Source organism: Entelurus aequoreus, linkage group LG05 (assembly GCF_033978785.1).
Source record: "Entelurus aequoreus isolate RoL-2023_Sb linkage group LG05, RoL_Eaeq_v1.1, whole genome shotgun sequence".
NCBI classification, from domain to species: Eukaryota; Metazoa; Chordata; class Actinopteri; order Syngnathiformes; family Syngnathidae; genus Entelurus; species Entelurus aequoreus.
The window spans coordinates 29,346,314-29,368,453 of record NC_084735.1 but is presented as its reverse complement, the minus strand read 5'-3'; the positions used below and the strand labels follow the sequence as shown (position 1 = coordinate 29,368,453).

The window sequence follows — 22,140 nt, the reverse complement described above, 5'->3', positions numbered from 1 at the left end:
GTTGTTTATGTTCTTTGAACTTGTCCTCTTTTTTGTTTCCATGTGATTTGTATCCTTTATTTTTGTTGTATCTTCACTGCATCCACATCATTTCCCCATATTGGAATGAATGAAATCTATCCAGCTACTTGGAAAATGTAGCAAGCTAAGCGACAAGTTACTCTCGATTAAAGGTAGCTAAGCTACAGGTGAAGCTATCTCCGGAGAATTGTAGCAAGCTACACTACAAGCTACACGGCAAAAGTATTTGCAGCATTTATATCTAGGGGCCCTCATGTATAATATCAATGTTAATGTAACTGAGAGTGAACAAATGGACCCAATAATGGTCCATTACTATTAACTATCTGTCATTTAGCTGGGTACGCCCTACAACTACCTCCAGGGGTCCCTGCACCCCACTCTATGTATTTATTTAGTTTGCTTTTTCTTTGGCCCACCCCTATAATGTTATTCATTCTCTCTGCCTACAATAAAAAAACAGCATCTATCTATATCTTGACAAAAAAGTACATTGACTAACTAGTGTGTTGTTTGGGAGCAGTTAGTAATAGTTATGTGCAGTAAAACTTTTCATGAACTCAACTCACCTTAATGTGTGTTCCTAAATTTGTGTTGGACGTCTTCGATGAAGAGAGCAGTTATGATTTTGGTGTACAGAGTAAACAACTAAAAACTAAGGTTTTGGGCGTTGTTTTCTCTATAACCATACATTTGTCTAAATATGGCCAAGAACACACATTATTATGGGTTTCCTGCATGTCATCTTCATCACTAAAGGAAAAATCCAATCTGCGGTTAGACAATACCTTTGCCATTTTCAAGTATGTTTTTACGTTTTTTTTGAGTCGTCAGCTTGAAGCGTCCCTCTGTCTCTGACTCCCTCATCGTCATGTGTTATGATTTTGCTTACTAGTTTCAATGACCCGCCTTATCTCACCTCTGATTGGCCAGTCTGTAATGTTTCGGCCTTACCTTAGCCAATTGTCACTCATCAACCAATCATCATGGATTTTCTCCATAAGTATTGATGTTCATCCAGGTCAAAATATTTTCTCCATATTTTTGGCCCGAATTCGCAGTCCATTTTCTCTCTTTGTAGCTTGTGGCTTCGATATAAGCTACCTCGCTATATGGGTCTAAAAGTAGCTAAGATACCGCCAAGCTACTGGAACTGTAGTTAAGCTACATAGCTTAGCTACATGTAACTTGTTACTGCCCATCACTGAGGCCCTGTCTACATTAAGCCAGATAACTCTTTAAACAAATAATTATTTAACCTAAGCATCGTGTCAGCTACACTAAACCATCGTTTAAGGCAGTGGTTCTCAACCTTTTTTCAGTGATGTACCCCCTGTGAACATTTTTTTAATTCAAGTACCCCCTAATCAGAGCAAAGCATTTTTGGTTGAAAAAAAGAAATAAAGAAGTAAAATACAGCACTATGTCATCAGTTTCTGATTTATTAAATTGTATAACAGTGCAAAATATTGCTCATTTGTTGTGGTCTTTCTTGAACTATTTGGAAAAAAAGATATAAAAATGTGTTGAAAAATAAACAAGTGATTCAATTATAAATAAAGATTTCTACACAGAGAAGTAATCCTCAACTTAAAGTGCCCTCTTTGGGGATTGTAATAGAGATCCATCTGGATTCATGAACTTAATTCTAAACATTTCTTCACAAAAAAAGAAATCTTTAACATCAATATTTATGGAACATGTCCACAAAAAAATCTAGCTGTCAACACTGAATATTGCATTGTTGCATTTCTTTCCACAGTTCTTTTTGACAGACATTAAAAAAAAATCTCACGTACCCCTTGGCATACCTTCAAGTACCCCCAGGGGTACGCGTACCCCCATTTGAGAATCACTGGTTTAAGGTCCCCCTCCTTGGATAATTTTTTACACAGGTAAGTCAGTCGTGTATTTCTTGAATCTCCGGCTCTTAGCTTTTTATGGACTCATTGATCGTTTACAAACCGAGTTCGGAGAGGAAGTGACACCAGAAAGACCGCGCCCCACACAGGAAGTGACGTCGGAAAGAACGCGCCACTGCCAGCTTCATAACAACCTGTATCCACTCGGAGGTAAACACTAGAAAGATGGAGTCATCCAGACATGCCGTGTTTCTCCTTCCTCTACATATACAGACGCTTGTGGAAATCACACATGAATACCTTAAGAGAAAGCGTTTGCAGCTATTTCGGATACAACACTTCTCAAACGGCAAGAGAACTTCCGAATGTCCAGGAGAGCTGGGATTCTTCTTACCGAAAAACTTTGTCCATTTGTCGAAGGAGATACAACGAGAATGTGGGCTCCCATGGATGTGATAAAAAAGGTAGCGTGTGCTTTGTGTTACCTGGCCGGCGAGTGAAGACTATGGAAAACATCGAATGCTTTTGGACTGGCAAAGCAGACTGTATCAGTTATTGTCCACCATGTATGTCGCGGACTCAACGTCTAGGTCCAGAGTATATAAAGTCACCAAAAAAGAATGGACAATGAAGGTGAAGGCAAAAGAGTGAGGAGTCTCCTCACCAGATTTCTAGATCCCTAGATTGATTGATGTAAAAATGTTCTTTATCACATTGTTTACTTTCACGTGTCCATGAAAGATTTGATTAATTTATGACAGCTCAGGTGTGATTCACTACAATAGGGCCCCACAGCACACTGGATTCCAGTTACCTGAAATACCACAACACTGGATATTGTTCAGATAAGTTACATTTAATTTAAGAACTTGCACACAAAGCAACACTGGAGGTGACTATGACGTGCGCATTTTCCGCGCGTGCGTACTAGGTCGCGTTGTGCCGGCGGACGGAGGGGTGGAGAGGGTCTTAAATGACCATTGTGTGTGTGTGTGGACAAAGATAAGGTTAGGTGGGATTTACCCTGGACAACCTTAGCCGGTTTAGTGTAGAAGGGGCCTGAGTCTATCCTATCCTAAGTTTGTCCCACATATCCACTGAGGCTAGTCACGCTGGAACAGATTCGGCGTGAACTACTGCAAATCTATTAGCCCAATCCCTGAGTGATTTATGAATTGATTAGTGTGTCGATGGTTGTGATTAGCAGAAACAAGCCCTACTGAAGTCTGCAAACAAACGAGTGACGGCCGCCTGGCAAGGAATTGTTGGACTCTGCTTACATCGATGTTCTGCTTCGCTTCTCATCCGACTGCACTTTGAAATCCAATCGAGTAAATCATTGCGGTCAGAGAGCGTGTACTACAATTGGAAATTGCGTCCCACGTCGTGACTTTTTGGAAAGGTCAAGCACATACGAGACGTTTAAAACCCCAGGAGGTGAAAATGCGGGCGTGTAATTGTCCCCGTGAGAAAGAACCACGCCGTCTGGGACTACGGGGAGTCAATCACACTGCAGCGATGACATCCACTTAGGATACTCAGAATGGTATGGGTGAAAAATGCGTGTAACAAGAACCATGTGTCCATCTCTTAACCTTAACACCCTTTCTGGCCCACCCCCCACATTTCCCATCTGTGCCCTTCAAGCCCTCGCTGGAGTCGCCTCCCACTTCCCTCCTTCCTTCACAAGCGCTCTGTTTTTGTTTTCCAGCCCCGGCGCTTTGCACAGGAAATTGTATACACTGGGAGCATTCAGGAAGGCGGAGGGCACCCCCAGTTTGGATATGTGGAGAGAAACGATAAAAAGAGAAATAGAAGTCAGCTGTTAGTTGCTTCAAATCTGCGGCCACAAGTTCAAACCCAGAAGTCAAACATCTTGCATGCGTTTTGCATTATAAATAGAACCTTCTTGAGATTGGCCTCCCTTGCATTGGTCGCTGTCGGCTACAGAGGAGCCAGTGAACGAGGAGGCTGTGGAATGACGGAAAAGAGGAGGAGATAGAAAGGAGAACTGGCAAGTGGAAGGGGGGGGGAAAGTCCCAACAACAGGAAACCGAGCGATTCCAACACACTCTCCGCCGGTCCTTCACTGATAAAGCAGCGTCTCCGACTGAACTAACTCACAAAATTCCTGCCAGAGAAATGCCACTCTGACTGACGTCACTTCTCGTCCCTCCAGTCAAAATGTGAGCGGATGCGGCGCATTTGGGAGAAGATCGCCGCGGACGTCCATGCGCCGGCTTTTTTGATCCTGCACCAGCTCGCCCTCGGCTCGGGGTCATATGGATCCATCTCTGCGTTTACAAGGAGCCGCTAATCACCTGGACCGCTAACTGGAACCACATGAGGAATAAAGGGACCAAGCAGAAGACCAAGAAGAAAGGCGGCGAAAATGTGTTCGGCTGTGACCTGACGGAACATCTCCAGACCTCAGGACAGGATGGTAACACATCGCTTTTCTCTGTCACTTTGTCCCTTAACAACATTAACCCTTCACTTTATGACCACTAACTTTAAATGGAGACAAAATGGTGGATGGCCGTGTAATGTTTCTTACACTTAATTACCATTCATCCTACTATTGGCTGAGCTCACTGGTCATTTTTGAAGCTTGGGTGTGGCTGTCTCTCGTTCTTTTTGGGTCAATTTCCAACAGCAGTGACGAAAAGTCTCAGTGACTCGCCGTCTGGGCCTCGCCGCCGCCTGCAGGAAACCAGCAGAGAAACAAAGAACACGATGGTCAAGCAGAAACTTTCACAGTAACCGGTTGTGTAAAAAAAAAAAAAAAAAAAAAAAAAATACAAGTAAGGCATACGGGAAGGTAACTTTAAGGAAGGAGTGGGGGCATTCACAATGTAAGGCGGGGATTTGGATCCAGGAAGTGAGGGAGGAGGATGGGGGTGGCAGGGTGGGGGGTTGCTATGGTTACGCCGCCTGTGTCATAGAATTGAGCAAACATGTGTTTGTCATATAGTTTATATTGAAAAGCAAACTATGTGTTTGTCCAATATCACAGTGAAGAAGAAAAAAGTTCAATATTAGTATCATGGTTCATATGTTTGCAGTCCGCTTCCTGGTTTTATGACACGAGAATGAAGCAAAGCAAAATAAATAAAAAGTCAAGGTAAAATAAGTGAAAATAAATCTAAAATACAAAAGTGAAAAAAATTGAAAGACAGGGTTGTTATATTAGGATGGCGAGGGGGGCTTTTTGATACGGTTTGTCTACAGTAGTACCTCAACTTACGAGCTTAATTAGTTCTGTGATGTAGCTCTTATCTCAAAACACTTGTATCTCAAATCAACATCTCCCATTGACATGAATTTCGTTCAATTAAATCGGTGCCAAGCAGACATGTAACATGTCTTTCAAAAAGGAAAACAAACATTTAGGTAAGAAATATCGTTCAAAACAATACAACAATATGACATATAAACAAATACAATAATGAATAACAAAGTATAATGTAAGTATAAACTACACTATTTACTTTTATAGTGTTTCCTTTCAGCTGCTTCTCTTTTAAACACACCACTAGCATCCATCCATCTTCTTCCGCTTATCTGAGGTCGGGTCGCGGGGGAAGCAGCCTAAGCAAGGAAGCCCAGACTTTCCTCTCCCCAGCCACTTTGTCCAGCTCTTCCCGGGGGATCCCGAGGCGTTCCCAGGTCAGCCGGGGGACCTAGTCTTCCCAACGTGTCCTGGGTCTTCCCCGTGGCCTCCTACCGGTTGGACGTGCCCTAAACCCCTCCCTAGGGAGGCGTTCGGGTGGCATCCTGACCAGATGCCCGAACCACCTCATCTTTCTCCTCTTGATGTGGAGGAGCAGCAGCGGCTTTACTTTGAGCTCCCCCCGGATGACAGAGCTCCTCACCCTATCTCTAAGGGAGAGCCCTGCCACCCGGCGGAGGAAACTCATTTCAGCCGCTTGTACTCGTGATCTTGTCCTTTTGTTCATAACCCAAAGCTCATGACCATAGGTGAGGATGGGAACGTAGATCGACCGGTAAATTGAGAGCTTTGCCTTCCGGCTCAGCTCCTTCTTCACCACAACGGATCGATACAGCGTCCGCATTACTGAAGACGCCGCACCGATCCGCCTGTCGATCTCACGATCCACTCTTCCCTCACTCGTGAACAAGACTCCGAGGTACTTGAACTCCTCCACTTGGGGCAGGGTTTCCTCCCCAACCCGGAGATGGCACTCCACCCTTTTCCAGGTGAGAACCATGGACTCGGACTTGGAGGTTCTGATTCTCATCCAAGTCGCTTCACACTCGGCTGTGAACCGATCCAGTGAGAGCTGAAGATCCTGACCAGATGAAGCCATCAGGACCACATCATCTGCAAAAAGCAGAGACCTAATCCTGCAGCCACCAAACCGGATACCCTCAACACCTTGACTTCGCCTAGAAATTTTGTCCATAAAAGTTATGAACAGAATCGGTGACAAAGGGCAGCCTTGGCGCAGTCCAACCCTCACTGGAAACGTGTCCGACTTACTGCCGGCAATGCGGACCAAGCTCTGCCACTGATCACACAGGGAGCGGACCGCCACAATCAGACAGTCCGATACCCCATACTCTCTGAGCACTCTCCACAGGACTTCCCAAGGGACACGGTCGAATGCCTTCTCCAAGTCCACAAAGCACATGTAGACTGGTTGGGCAAACTCCCATGCACCCTCAAGGACCCTGCCGAGAGTATAGAGCTGGTCCACAGTTCCACGACCAGGATGAAAACCACACTGTTCCTCCTGAATCCGAGGTTCGACTATCCGGCGTAGCCTCCTCTCCAGTACACCTGAATATACCTTACCGGGAAGGCTGATCAGTAAATGTTCCATATTTTCTTGGATTGAAGTCCGTCGTTTGGATATCATTTGAACATTCTTGACTCATTCTGCTTCAGTATGGTGCAGACTAGCAGAGATTTGCTCAAATTTGCTCATGTTTTTGAGGATTTATTTTAGTCATTCAATGAAAATTGTCGACTGTCCTTCAATGCTAGCAATTAAGACCAGATGTTTCGGTTGGATGTAGCAAATAAGTGTAATAATCTAAATTAAATCCATTAGTAATGAACGCATTTAATTTTTAGAATATACCTGGTGTAAATGAAAAAAAGTAGTAATACTTGGACTGCAATCTACTATTGGCATTCAGAGTTAAGGGGAATGGTTCTGTGACTAGGAATGGATACCAAATTTGGTACATTCACAGGTACAGATCATCATTCCGTACTACCGGATATCTACACACGTAAAATCAAACGGTACCATATTTTGATATCTTTGTTGCACATGACGTTACAGACTATGCAGCGGCTCAAACACTTGGCAAAGAAACAAGCAGTCAAGCAGCACTCAGAGTGGACTGAGATGAACTGCCTTGAGGTCATGTTTCAGTTTTCAAAGTCAGCAAAATAAGTATGCCTGGTTAAAAAAAGATGCTCAAAATGCGCTAGCTCGATGCAGATCTACATTGGATTTGCCATAGACATGCTCCTGATTAGCATTAGGGGTTTTACATAGCAATTTCAACAAATGAAAACTGCAACTAAGATGCACGTTAAAATCAAACAGCTGTTGTGTAATACAGTGGTTCTCAAATGGGGGTACGCGTACCCCTGGGGGTACTTGAAGGTATGCCAAGGGGTACTTGAGATTGTTTTTTAATATTCTAAAAATAGCAACAATTCAAAAATCCTTTATAAATATATCTATTGAATAATACTTCAACAAAATATGAATGTAAGTTCATAAACTGAACATCAAATCAAGTAGGCTATTCCATTCATTATCATAAACCCAGAGTTTCCCCCATGGCCCATGCCATAATGGTTTGACCCTACCTGGCGCTGCCACACGGCAGCAACTGTCAATCAACTATCGATGTAGAAAACAATGGAGGCTTGGTTAAAACGTAGCAGTAATGCAGCTGAAAACAAGGAGGAACATGTGCCAAAGAAGGCCAAACCTGAGCCGGCAAAATGCAGACAGTATTCTGAAGAATATGTGTTAATGGGATTTACGGCTTCGAGTTGTAACCCCCCCCCAAGGCATTGTGTTTTTTCTGTGGAGAAATGTTAGCGAACAGCGGCATGAAGCGGCCGCGCATCTTCAGCGGCATCTCCGGACAAAACACGCTTGCCATGTCGGTAAGCCACCTGATTTTTTTAAGAGGAGACTAAATTAATTCAGGTCATCTCAAGACACGATGTGGAAAGCCTCCACAACATCAGCCAAAGCCCTGGACAACGTTCCCTTTAAGGTGCGCGCCTGCACAATTGCGCACCGCTCATGCGTCCTCTGCATACTGCAAATTAATGCCGCACAGGAAATCAAAAATCCCATCTGAACTTTAAACAAAATAAACACATTACAATTTATTCTGTATGATTTTGCAATGCAACTCTGTGAGAGACAAGTGACAACAAGAGTGGCCCCAATGAATAAAACAATCTTCGTCAACACAGTTCAATTATCGTCTGTCGAGACACTTTACGGACAGGAATTCCATCAATCACTTTATTGAGCAAAACTGTTTGTAACCACACCAAAAACATGAGTAAAAAAAACTTTTATCTATAAAAACTGGTCATTTTCTGCCATACAAACCAGGCTTAAACCAACGTTATCATCCGTCATATCAACAGACGCCGCTCGCTCTCTCACCTGCACCTACACACGCACTCATGGCACTTAGCCAGTGCTGCGTTTATGGCCACACAAAAAGTCAGACAACCCCAACGCTGCCACACAATGTGTAAATGCCAAGTTGTAATACTGACTCCACAATCAGATGTGTGCTTATTTTACTGCCATTTATTAAGAATGTTAATCTAAGGATATTATTCATGAAATATTGTCACTAGATTTCATAAATGCTAATAAAAAGATGTATTTTACAGACAGAAAGTTACAGGAACTAAATGTAATCTCTGAAAGGGGTAACATTTCTTTTAAAGGCAGGACCCGCAGCCAGACATACAATACTAGCACATAGCTCATGAAAAACATGTATTTTTGTTATTGTCATTGTAAGAGGGCAAAATCACTTATATCAGAAAATTATTTTAATAAAACATTTAAATTGTTATGATGTCAGGTTTGGGTCAGGTGTGACGCTGGTGTAGCCACAGTGTGCACGTCTGATGTCGCTCACATGTGCTCCACTGAATGCTCAGGGAGTTTGTGCGTTTGCTCACACACATGAAAAATTAGAGGGAACATTGGCCCTGGAGGCTTCTTACGCGGTGTCTTTGCTTGTTGCTAAAGCCAAAAAAGCCGTTCACTATCGCTGAAGAGCTGATAATCCTGGATAAAAACGCAGCCGAGAAAATAAAGAAGGTGCCTTTATCAAATGACTGTTTGCTAGAGAGTAGATAAAATGGGAAAATACATTGTTGAGCAAGTTGTTGGAAAACTTAGCGACTCATTTTCCCTCCAGCTGGATGAATCCACAGATATTAGTGGAAATGCACAACTTGTAGGTTTTGTCAGATACATCGATACTGACGATATTCATAAGCACATACTTTTTTGTAAAACATTAGAGGGGAGAACAACAGGAGAGGACATTTTTGACAGTCCCCAAAGAGGGCACTTTAAGTTGATGATTACTTCTGTGTAGAAATGTTCATTTATAATTGAATCACTTGTTTATTTTTCAACAAGCTTTGGGTTATTTTTATATATTTTTTTCCAAATAGTTCAAGAAAGACCACTACAAATGAGCAATATTTTGCACTGTTATACAGTTTAATAAATCAGAAACTGATGACATAGTGCTGTATTTTACTTCTTTATCTCTTTTTTTTCAACCAAAAATTATTTCCTCTGATTAGGGGGTACTTGAATTAAAAAAATATTCACAGGGGGTACATCACTGAAAAAAGGTTGAGAACCACTGGTGTAATAAATACAATACTTACAGTATAAACACTTTTTAGGGCATAACAAAAACTAGATTTCGCTTAAAGCAGGGGTCTCAAACACGCGGCCCGCGGGCCAATTGCGGCCCGCGAGACCTTATTTTACGGCCCCCACCTTAATATGAAAGTTTAATGTTAGTGCGGCCCGCAAGTTTTAAATGAATGGCGCTTGACAGCGTTGTGTGCGGAGCTGAAGGAATTTACCAATCACGGTGTGGTATAAGGCTCTCGACACCAGGGCGTGCCGTGATGGCACTGCCTTTAGTGTCCTTTAGAAACTGTCACCGCATCATCTTTTTCACCATACTAACAGTTTGCAGGCCCAGACACATGTTGTATGAGGCTTCTGCAGACACACGTAAGTTATTGCAAGACATACTTGAGGAACAGCCATACATGTCACACTGAGGGTGGTCATATTTTATTTTATTAATTTTTTAACACTGTTACAAATATGCGCCACACTGTGAATCCACACCAAACAAGAACGACAAACACAATTCGGGAGAACATCCGCACCGTAACACAACATAAACACAACAGAACAAATACCCAGAATCTTTTGCAGCCCTAACTCTTCCTGGCTACAAAAACACCCCCGCTACCCCCAACTCGCCTCCTCCCAATCCCCCCACACACACCTCAACCCCCCCGCCCCCATCTCCCGAATTCGGAGGTCTCAAGGTTGGCAAGTATGCATTGACGTCAGTTGCGTGATGCAAGCAGAGAAACATTTTGCTGCTTTTCCACGACACCAGCACACGCTCTTCCTCCCTCCCTCCCTGCCTCCTTCGCTCGCCCGCCTGCTTGCTCCCGCCCCCGTTGTAAACAGTCCGGGCGGGGAAGACGAGCGGTCCGGTAGCTTCCAAAGCACTCCGCCGAAGGACCTAGCGACAATACAAAAGTGTGGTGCACTTGACCCCAGCGCTGATACTCCGACAGAGAGTCGCTGGGCGAATCAGACGTGTAACACGTTAGTGGTGATGTTAGCCCGTTCGGGGCTAATTGTGCTACCGTAACTGTAAACTCCACGGCGAGCCCCGACACCCCGATGTGTCTTATTTAATTTAATTTAATTTCATTTTGATTTATCTCCTTCATTGATGTGCATCTTTGATCGATAGACAATTATACCTCAATTATTCAATTATACATTTACACACCAAAGCCTGAGAAGGAGCAGGATGAAGAAAAATCTTATATTTTTCTGCCCCCTTCAACATAATAAGTAGTCTTACTTAATGATATCATATAAACCAACAATTACATCCAAATACAACGAAAACAAACAAAAAAACACAAAAAGTGCAAAACTTCATGAAGTACAAACCGAACAAAAAAAACAAAATAAGTAATATACACCTCACGGGATGATACAAAACAAATATAAAACCAGGCAAAAAATAAGTAAAATAATAAATATAAAGCAAAATGTAAACACGTATGGCTGTCCATATGATCTTATTGTTCTGTCTTTATATATTTTTTCAATTGGAATATATTTTTACAATCTTTTATCTCATTGTAAAGAGAATTCAATAGTTTAACCCCCACCACTGATATGCACATTTGTTTTAAAGTTGTCCTTGAATACTGATGTTGGAAATGACCTTTTCTTCTATAGTCTTCATTCTCAGAAGTTGCTAGGGCGGGAAAGCCATTCAAAGAAGGTGAATTCATTAAAAAGTGCATGTTGGATTTTTTTTAAGAAATCTTTTCTTGCGGCCCAGCCTCACCCAGTTTCTGCATCCAGTGGCCCCCAGGTAAATTGAGTTTGAGACCCCTGGCTTAAAGGCAAATACTAATCCCTTGCTCGGCAACACACTGTAGTCTATACACTACTGCCATCTAATGTCTTGGAATTGTAACTGCATGCAAAGTATACTACTTGCAAATGAGACTCAGAAGTGTAAGAAAACAAGATATAACAACTGCACAGCACATTTATTATTATCAGCTAATTGTTAGACAAACTAACATTTATTAACACATGAACACACACAAAATGATCAAAACTTGGTACGGTTGAGTACTGGTATTGATTCCCAGGTATCAGGAGTTGGCACCGTATCAAATCAAAGGTGAAAGGTACCCATTCCTAGCTGTGACTAAACAGCAATCCATTCTTGTATGCATTTTTATCCAGATTTGCACCAACATGTAGGGGTTTCTTTCTTGGCACGTGCAACTCCTCTGCAAGGTTTATTGAAAACACCTTAATTTTACAATCATCTTCCATGTTTGATCTCAAAATGTTTGTTTTTAATTGCGCTCTATCTTAAAATAATTTTCATAATGGTCTCCTAGCAGAGAATCAATGTAGATTTAATCACAAGTTGTAAGTATTCTTCAAATCTAATTTAACACCAAAGTTATACTGACACTGCTGGAGCAAAACATCTTTACATTTTGATAAACAATCACAATGTAAGAATAATAAGAGTACGCTTGGTTCATCATCATTCATAAACCAGCAAGCAGCCTGCTATAATACGTATAAATAACACCATATTTTGTTCATTTGTGTTAACAGTTTGGCCTTGGCAGAGGTCTGCACTTCACATTCTAATTAGGGTTATTATGGAACTACTGAAACAAATCAAAGTGTAAATCAAATGTACAGTATCAATCAATCAATCAATGTTTATTTATATAGCCCTAAATCACAAGTGTCTCAAAGGGCTGTACAAGCCACAACGACATCCTCTATACAGAGCCCACATACGGGCAAGGAAAACTCACCCCATGACATAACAATTTCATGTGTAATATCGCACACAAAACCAGAAAGTTGTCAGTTGTATTTATAGATGGCACTAATATGATTACATTTATTAGGAAGTCCTATTAAAAATGTCCTTGAAGGGAAATGTTTTGCAACCGAACACACACACACACACACACACACACACACACACACACACACACACACACACACACACACACACACACACACACACACACACACACACACACACACACACACACACACACACACACACACACACACACACGCATATACACACACTCATATACACACACAGACAGGTTTAAAGGTTCAAGACAAGGTCACCATAAAATGTGTTTGCAGACTTATAAAACTGCAACTACTTTAATAACGTGCAAGGAATGATGCTTCTCATTCAACCCTCGAGAGATCCTGGGGACCTTTTGTGCCCATTTCTGGGTTTTTTCAAGTCAGGAATATGTGGGTCATTCATTGGATGGGTACCATTTTCTTACATTTCTGTCTTTTTCTACTCAAAATCTGTTAATAGACATGTTAAACTAAAAACCCCAAAACCAGTGAAGTTGGCACGTTGTGTAAATCGTAAATAAAAACAGAATACAATGATTTGCAAATCCTTTCCAACCTATATTTAATTGAATAGACTGCAAAGACAAGATACTTCATGTTCGAACTGGTAAAGTTTGTTATTGTTTGCAAATATTAGCTCATTTGGAATTTGATGCCTGCAACATGTTTAAAAAAAGCTGGCACAAGTGGCAAAAAAGACTGAGAAAGTTGAGGATCGTCATCAAACACTTATTTGGAACATCCCACACGTGAACAGACTAATTGGGAACAGGTGGGTGCCATGATTGAGTATAAAAGCAGCTTCCATGAAATGCTCAGTCATTCACAAACAAGGATGGGGCGCGGGTCACCACTTTGTGAACAAATGCGTGAGCAAATTGTCGAACAGTTTAAGAACATTTCTCAACGAGCTATTGCAAGGAATTTAGGGATTTCACCATCTACGGTCCGTAATATCATCAAAAGGTTCAGAGAATCTGGAGAAATCACTGTACGTAAGCGGCAATACCTGTGGACTTCGATCCCTCAGACGGTACCGCATCAAAAAGCGACATCAGTGTGTAAAGGATATCACCACATGGGCTCAGGAATATTTCAGAAAACCATTGTCAGTAACTACAGTTTGTTGCTACATCTGTAAGTGCAAATTAAAACTCTCCTATGCAAAGCCAAAGCCATTTATCAACAACACCCAGAAATGCCTCCGGCTTTGCTGGGCCCGAGCTCATCTAAGATGGACTGATGCAAAGTGAAAAAAGTGTTCTGTGGTCTGACGAGTCCACATTTCAAATAGTTTTTGGAAACTGTGGACGTCGTGTCCTCCGGACCAAAGAGGAAAAGAACCATCCGGATTGTTCTAGATGCAAAGTTCAAAAGCCAGCATCTGTGATGGTCTGGGGGTGTATTAGTGGCCAAGGCATGGGTAACTTACACATCTGAGAAGGCACCATTAATGCTGAAAGGTACATACAGGTTTTGGAGCAACATATGTTGCCATTCAAGCAACGTCTTTGTCATGGACGCCCCTGCTTATTTCAGCGATACAATGCCAAGCCACATTCTGCACGTGTTACAACAGCGTGGTTTCGTAGTAAGACTGGCCTGCCTGTAGTCCAGACCTGTCACCCATTGAAAATGTGTGGCGCAATATGAAGCCTAAAATATGACAAGGTAGACCCCAGACTGTTGAATAACTTAAGCTGTACATCAAGCAAGAATGGGAAATAAATCCACCTGAAAAGCTTCAAAAATTGGTCTCCTCAGATTCCAAATGTTTACTGAATGTTGTTAAAAGGAAAGGCCATGTAACACAATGGTAAAAATGCCCCTGTGCCAACTTTTTTTCAATGTGTTGCTGCCATTAAATTCAAAGTTATTGATTATTTGAAAAAAAAAAAGAAGTTTCTCAGTTCAAACATTATATATATTGTCTTTGCAGTCTATTCAAGTGAATATAAGTTGAACAGGATTTGCAAATCATTGTGTTCTGTTTTTTTTTACGATTTACCCAACGTGCCAACTTCACTGGTTTTGGGTTTTGTACTAAATAAATGCATTTGCCTACCTGAGACAAAAAAAAGTTGTACAAGGTTGTGAAGGCAAAGATGTCTGAAAGTAACAGAGGTGAGTTCTTAACATACAATTAGCAAATAAATTAAACAAAGCCACATAGCATTTATGCTAATAGTATATTAACACAAAGTATGTTACAGTGATTAAAATTTGTTTTAAACTAAAATTAAAAATAATAACATAAAAAAATATGTTAGGTAACAGGACAATGCTGATCTTTTAAAGACATTTAAGGAAAACAAACTTAAAGTAGTAATACATCAGGAGTAATACAAATAATGATAATTCATTATAAAAATTACATTTTAGGGAAGTGGTGACAGGCAACAAATGCCTTTTTCCCAAGGTTTAAGGGGGTTTGAACTAATCTTTACATTTGTATGACTTGAATAAAAGGAAATCTATGATTAATTTAGTCTTTTCTGACTTATGAATGTTGTTATAATGTTGGATTCTCTTGTTGTACAATGCCAAAGCATCAAATTATAAGGTTCATAAATGATAAATGGGTTATACTTGTATAGCGCTTTTCTACCTTCAAGGTATTCAAAGCGCTTTGACAGTATTTCCACATTCACCCATTCACACACACATTCACACACTGATGGAGGGAGCTGCCATGCAAGGCGCTAACCAGCACCCATCAGGAGCAAGGGTGAAGTGTCTTGCCCAAGGACACAACGGACGTGACTAGGATGGTAGAAGGTGGGGATTGAACCCCAGTAGCCAGCAACCCTCCGATTGCTGGCACAGCCACTCTACCAACTTCACCACGCCGTCCCCATGCATTTTGGCGTGAGGTTGCATGCAGTTTGTTGATGCACCACAGCATATCCAATACATAAAATCCAAACCACAAGGAAATGTATCAAATGTAGGTCATAATAGGTCTTCTATAAATAAATCACCAATCAAAATCAAAGTGTAGGACCCTTTTTTTTTAACCAAAAAATATTTCAGAGGTAATTTTCATCATTTACACATTTTATTTCCTGGGGATGCACACGGCACCGATTCTGTGCTATGCCGCCTTTGATGAAAACAATTCCGGAGGAATTGGTGTGTGTATATATATATACACATATATGTGTATATGTGTATATCCATCCATCCATCCATCCATCCATTTTCTACCGCTTGTTCCTTTATTGGGGCTGCTGGAGCCTATCTCAGCTGCTATATATATATATATATATATATATATATATATATATATATATATATATATATATATAATGTGTGTGTGTGTGTGTGTGTGTATGTATATATGCGTGTGTGTTTGTGCTTGTGTGTATGTATATATGTGTAAATATGTATATGTATATATTCATAATATATATGTGTGTGTATATATGTATACATTATATACATATACCGGTATATATATATATATATATATATATATATATATATATATATATATATATATATATATATATATATATATATATATATATACCTGTATATGTGTGTGTGTGTGTGTGTGTGTGTGTGTGTGTGTGTGTGTGTGTACAGGTGAAACTCAAAACAATTTTAACATCGCGCAAAAGTCTATTAAAGCCAGGAATGAACTTCAAATGTAAACAAAAAAAGTGACATAAAGTCATGACATGCACAGTGAGTTATGTCAAGCCACTATTTGTTATATTTTTGATGATCAATATATATATATATATATATATATATATATATATATATATATATATATATATATATACTGTATATGCACAGGTATGTATATACACACAACCACTTTGACACTTTTTTTTAGAATTGAACTCTGTTCCTTAAATTTAGAATTTTGGGGAAGCTGACATTAATTGTCGTTAGGGACAAACGTGTGATTGCATTTTAAAGACCTCTTAGGGACAGTGTAGAGTGTCCGTGTGTTTACTTAGTGCACAGGCATAAGTCAAGACAGGGACACTGTTGAGCATCCAGCATTTCACCGCAGGCACGCAACCTAGAGTCCAATCAAGTCAAACGTATGAGAACATGGCTGGAAGTCTATCTGAGTCTCAGATGAAAGCAGAAGAAGCACTGCTAAAAATAAGTTTTGGACTAAGATCCATGCGAGTCAGGGCGTATTTGAATGCAGGAATAGTTTGCACTGGGCAGAGCGAGCACCAATTACATGCACTTGAACTACAAAAATGTGCGCATTTAGCAAAGAAAGGCATCATGTTAGTGCTTTAGTTGGACTAAAAAATCCCCAACTAAGGGCTGGTGCAGTCAAACAGAAGATGATGTACCGTATAAGCAAGCAAAGCTGTGTTGGTCACTGGTAGCCGTTTTCTATTAGAGGAAATGTCGTAAGTAATACCCGCTACAAGGACTGGGTGTGTCAACCTTCCTCTGAAACAAACAAACCATTTTTAACTTCCTGTCAAAGGCCACCTACAATCAGTAAGCCTTAGGGACCGTAAACAAGTCCATACCATTAAAGGCAACGTGATGGCGCAGTGTTGGTCATCAAGGTTGACAAAATGTCTACATTTTAATAGCTGAGAGTCTGGACTAACAAAAACATTTTCTATTGAAGTCCCTCAGGTTCTGCAGAAATGTGCAGAGTTTATCGAGAAGCACGGGATTGTTGACGGGATCTACAGGTTGTCAGGGGTCACCTCAAACATCCAGCGGCTCAGGTATTTTGCAATATTGGGTTTGGAAACAGATCTTATGACGTTCCAGATCACTGCGCATATCATTTTGGTCACATGAGCATTGTAATAAATATATATATGCCATATATATTTTCTCACATCTTGCACAAACAGTTTGATTGTGAGCGATATGAAGTGGTGTTAAACAATCAAAGCGTGTGTGTGTGTGTGTGTGTGTGTGCCTGCAGACAGGAATTCAGCTCTGAGGCGTGCCCTGATCTTACAAGGGAAGTGTACCTCCAGGACATCCACTGTGTGGGTTCCTTATGTAAGCTGTACTTCAGGGAGCTACCCAATCCTCTGCTCACCTATGAGCTGTACAGCAAATTCACCGTAAGTATGCCGCATGGGCTCAGACGCACGGTCAAACACATCGTAGGTGCCATATTATACCATTTTCCGACAATTGGAAATTAGTCTCAGAGGTCCCAAAAACATTGAAAGTGCATTGCCCCAAATCGAGCCTCGATGTTGGAAGTTTACAGGGCTTAAAAGTGCTTTTGCTGAGCCCTTCACCGTTTTGTGTGTCTGTAGCTTTAATGCTAATGAACCGTGTTAGTCAACGCCTGTCTGCCACGGAGTGTGTGTCTACAAGAAGCCCTACTGTGCACTTTATCCACATTTTACACATACCCTGTAACTCTGCACTTGTCCAATGTAACAGATGCCATATGTCTGATACAACAACATACATTAAGGACACATACACTAGCTTAGCTATGTGAGGTGCAGTGCTATCGTTAAAGTCAGAATTTAAGAGCAACATCACGCTAGGTTAGCTTATTCACTTAAGAAAAACTAGATAATCAAACTGACAGCTCCCAAGTCGAGTGCCGACTGACCTATATGACAGAACACGAGACTTTATTTTAAGATGTGTAGCGAAGCCAGATTTTAATTTTTTTTTTCTTATTATTTTAGTTTTTTACAAAGCTATCCTCTTTCATTCATGACATTTAACACACCAGGAACTTCAAAAGCCTCTTTTCTTAAAGCAAACCACTGAGGGAGATGATAGATTTTCCACATATGGGGGACATAAACAGGCTCAAGGGCAGTCCTCCTCAAACAGTGGGGCGGGCCGCCCGGGGGGGATGCGCGCATGTGACCCTGAGGAAAATGTTTTATCAGTATCATGCAGTAGCCGTGCGCTACAAAACATACTCATTTTTCATGAATCCTGGCTTTCTCATTTTGATTTACAAAAATCAGCAAAAATTGTTTTATTCATTTTTGTTTTGTAGGTTAACGTGTTATTTATTTTATATTTATATATATGTATATATATATATACATATATATATACATACATACATATAAGTATTTGTGTATGTATATATATATATACACACATACATACATATATGTATTTGTATATATATATATATATATATATATATACATACATACATATAAGTATTTGTGTATATATATATATATATATATAAATATACATACATACTTACATATATGTATATATATACATACATATATATATAAATACACACATATATATATATATATACATATATGTATATATATCATGTGTGTATATATATATATATATATATATATATATATATATATATATATATATATATATATACAGTAAATATATATATATAGTATATATATATATATATATATATATATATATATATATATATATATATATATATATATATATATCTATATTAAAACCCAGTAAATATATATATATATATATCTATATATATATATATATATATATATATATATATATATATATATATATATATATATATATATATTAAAACCCAGTAAATATATATATATATATATATATTTATATATATATATATATATATATATATATATATATATATATATATATATATATATATATATATATATATATATATATATATATATATATGTAATGTAAATAGGTCGGTCTGCACCACTTTTGCACTTATTATCCATTTTGCAGAGCATTTTTTGTAGATCACTCAACACGGCTACTAATAATACACGCAATTACTGTATGTATTTTGCGCACGGTAATTACCACTTGTTATTTGGAACTTAGTAGATCAGGCCCTAACTGTACAGTAGCTCCAATAGTTGTACCTGAGACCAATAAACTAAGGTCTGAGACTTCTTAAATAATTTATCAATCAGGGATTAGGCCAGAGACCCCTGAGTTTCTAACTGAATCTCCATCCATCCATCCATTTTCTACCGCTTATTGCCTTCGGGGTCGCGGGGGGCGCTGGAGCCTATCTCAGCTACAATCGGGCAGAAGGCGGGGTACACCCTGGACAAGTCGCTACCTCATCGCAGGGCTAACACAGATAGACAGACAACATTCACACTCACACACTAGGGCCAATTTAGTGTTGCCAATCAACCTATCCCCAGGTGCATGTCTTTGGAGGGGGGAGGAAGCCGGAGTACCCGGAGGGAACCCACACAGTCACGGGGAGGAAATGCATAACTCCACACAGAAAGATCCCGAGGCCGGGATTGAACTCACGATTATTCAAGACCTTCGTATTGTGAGTCAGACGCACTAACCCCTCTTCCACCGTGCTGCCCCTAACTGAATCTCTATTTTACCAATATATTTTGTACAATTTTATTCATTGCACAATGTGAAAACAGTTTAGGGAAGACCCTTTTCTGATCCAGTGCAATTCACAAAACCAAGTCCATAAAGGTAACACATTTGTTATAATAGAGAACAGAGATTGTAAGCCCGGCGCTCTCATTCAATTAAATTCCGACATAACTCGCAAACTTCTTTTTTTTCTTCCCTTTCCAGATTGTAAAGATGTGCTAGTCAAGGTGTCCAAATACTTGCTTGCATTTTTTTTTGTTTTCAGGTCTGTGCTTCTTGTTTAATTTGGCACTGAGACTGTAAAACAGCATTTGAAGGTGCTTTTGGACTTCCTGCCATCCCCAATAACCTTCCTGGAAGCTTTCAGGGTAGACAGTATATCTGTCACCCTGGGCTTTATTATTATCATTCTTTTCCTGGAACCTTGCCAGCAGACATGCTGCCAAACACATACAGACTACATAAAAATGATTTACTTTATTCACACATGAGGAACAAATGTAGAAAAACATCTTCAGTCCTTAGTCACATCTGTTTGACCACACGGTCTCCACTGTGGGCTTGTTTCTTAAGTTTGTGTGTCACTAGGTGGGAGCATACTGCGTTTGCACAATTCAGTTCCTACTCCAAATAAAGCGGTGATTGGAATAAAAAAAATTTTTTCACATACAGGAAGCAGCCTCAGTCTGCGGGGATCATGAACGACTTCTACACATTCAAAAGGTGGTCAAGGAATTACCAACGCCTCACTTCAGGTGAACTATAGCACCATTTTACACCTAACCCTGTAACCTATTGGAGACTGAGTGTTTGTCAACTATCTTTAGGACTCTGGAGTACCTCACCAAACATTTGGCCCGCCTCGCTACCTTGAGTGCTCAGACCAACATGCACACAAGGAATCTGGCTTTAGTTTGGGCTCCTAATCTATTGAGGTGAGTTTCGCGAATGCAAAATAAAGATTATGTTGGGTAAGCTAAGTATTTCCCAAAAAACAATGTGTGATGTCTATGGATGTTGTCATTCATTCCAGTCATTGTATTCTCTGGGCATTTAATTGGTCGCAACTGGCCTGTTCAGTTAGCCTTAAAAGATGTTTTGCCTCATATCCCAGCAGGTTTCATTTTCTTAGCAAATGCAAAGTCCTTCAGCCAAGCAGTTGCCTCCTGGTCTGTTGTGTAGAGGGTGACCATTCCTCCTCTCAGCCTTTGGAGAGGGCAGGCTTCAATGATGTGTTCCATTGTCTGCCGCGGGTTAGGGCTACTGCACCATCTGTGAAGGCTGGCCAAGCACGAGCCATGTCCAGTCCTGTCCTAGGGAGGTCAGTGCCAGGGACCTGTAGGAAAGGGTCTGACACCAAATGTTTATTGGAGACCTCCTTGGACGCCCATTCCTTCTCCCATGCTGATTGGATAGGGAAGTCAGTTGGTGGGGTGTTCTACAAAATGGGGCGTCTGGATGGGAGTCCGAGGTTGAAGATGTCTTTGTTTATTGGTAGATGAGGGGAGTCTTCAACCTTTTTGAAGCATCCTTTAGGTGCGTGCTGTCCACCGGATATGTTGAGGTTCAATGTTTGATAGGACAGGGAACCAGGGGAGTGGTGTTGAACGAATTGTTCCGGTTATGATTCTCATGGTTGTGTTGAGCTGGGTGTCCATGTAGTGTGCGTAGGATGACCTGGACCAAACAAGGGCACAATACTATGCTGCAGAGTATGCAAGAGCCAGTGCTGAAGTGCATAGTGTGAGGGTTGACGTGCCCCATTTTGTACCAGCAAGCTTGAAAAGCAGGTTGTTTCTGGACTTCAACTCCATTTTATATGTTCCTTGAAGGACAGGGTCCTGTCAAGGGTCACTCCAAGGTAGGTTGGATTAGGGGCATGTTTAAATTTAAGCCCGCTCAGGTAGATGTTGAGTTCTCTGACAGCGTTTGCATTGTGGAGATGGAATACGCTGGAAACAGTTTTTGCTGGGCTCGGTTTTATACGCCATGTTTTGCAGTACTGATTCAGTTTAGTGAGGTCTTCAGTCAGTACGCGTTCCAGTTGATTATAATCTGGTGCTTGGAATGTCAGACGGATGTCATCTGCGTAGATTAATTTACGGGATTCGGTACTGTGTAGGTTGTTTGTGTAGAGGTTAAACAGTGTTGGAGCTAGAACTGAGCCA

General features: G+C 40.5%; 1 protein-coding gene across 1 annotated transcript in view; it reads left to right on the top strand.

The window, feature by feature from the left end:
• Positions 1–3,913: 3,913 nt before the first annotated feature.
• The window catches only part of arhgap31 (Rho GTPase activating protein 31), a 33,006-nt gene continuing 14,779 nt past the window's right edge, over positions 3,914–22,140 (top strand). The window contains exons 1-5 of the mRNA XM_062047661.1: positions 3,914–4,326; positions 17,253–17,355; positions 17,562–17,706; positions 20,645–20,727; positions 20,800–20,907. Coding sequence (XP_061903645.1) covers positions 4,227–4,326; positions 17,253–17,355; positions 17,562–17,706; positions 20,645–20,727; positions 20,800–20,907 — 539 coding nt within the window. The 5' untranslated portion in view covers positions 3,914–4,226. The remainder of the gene's footprint in view (positions 4,327–17,252; positions 17,356–17,561; positions 17,707–20,644; positions 20,728–20,799; positions 20,908–22,140) is intronic.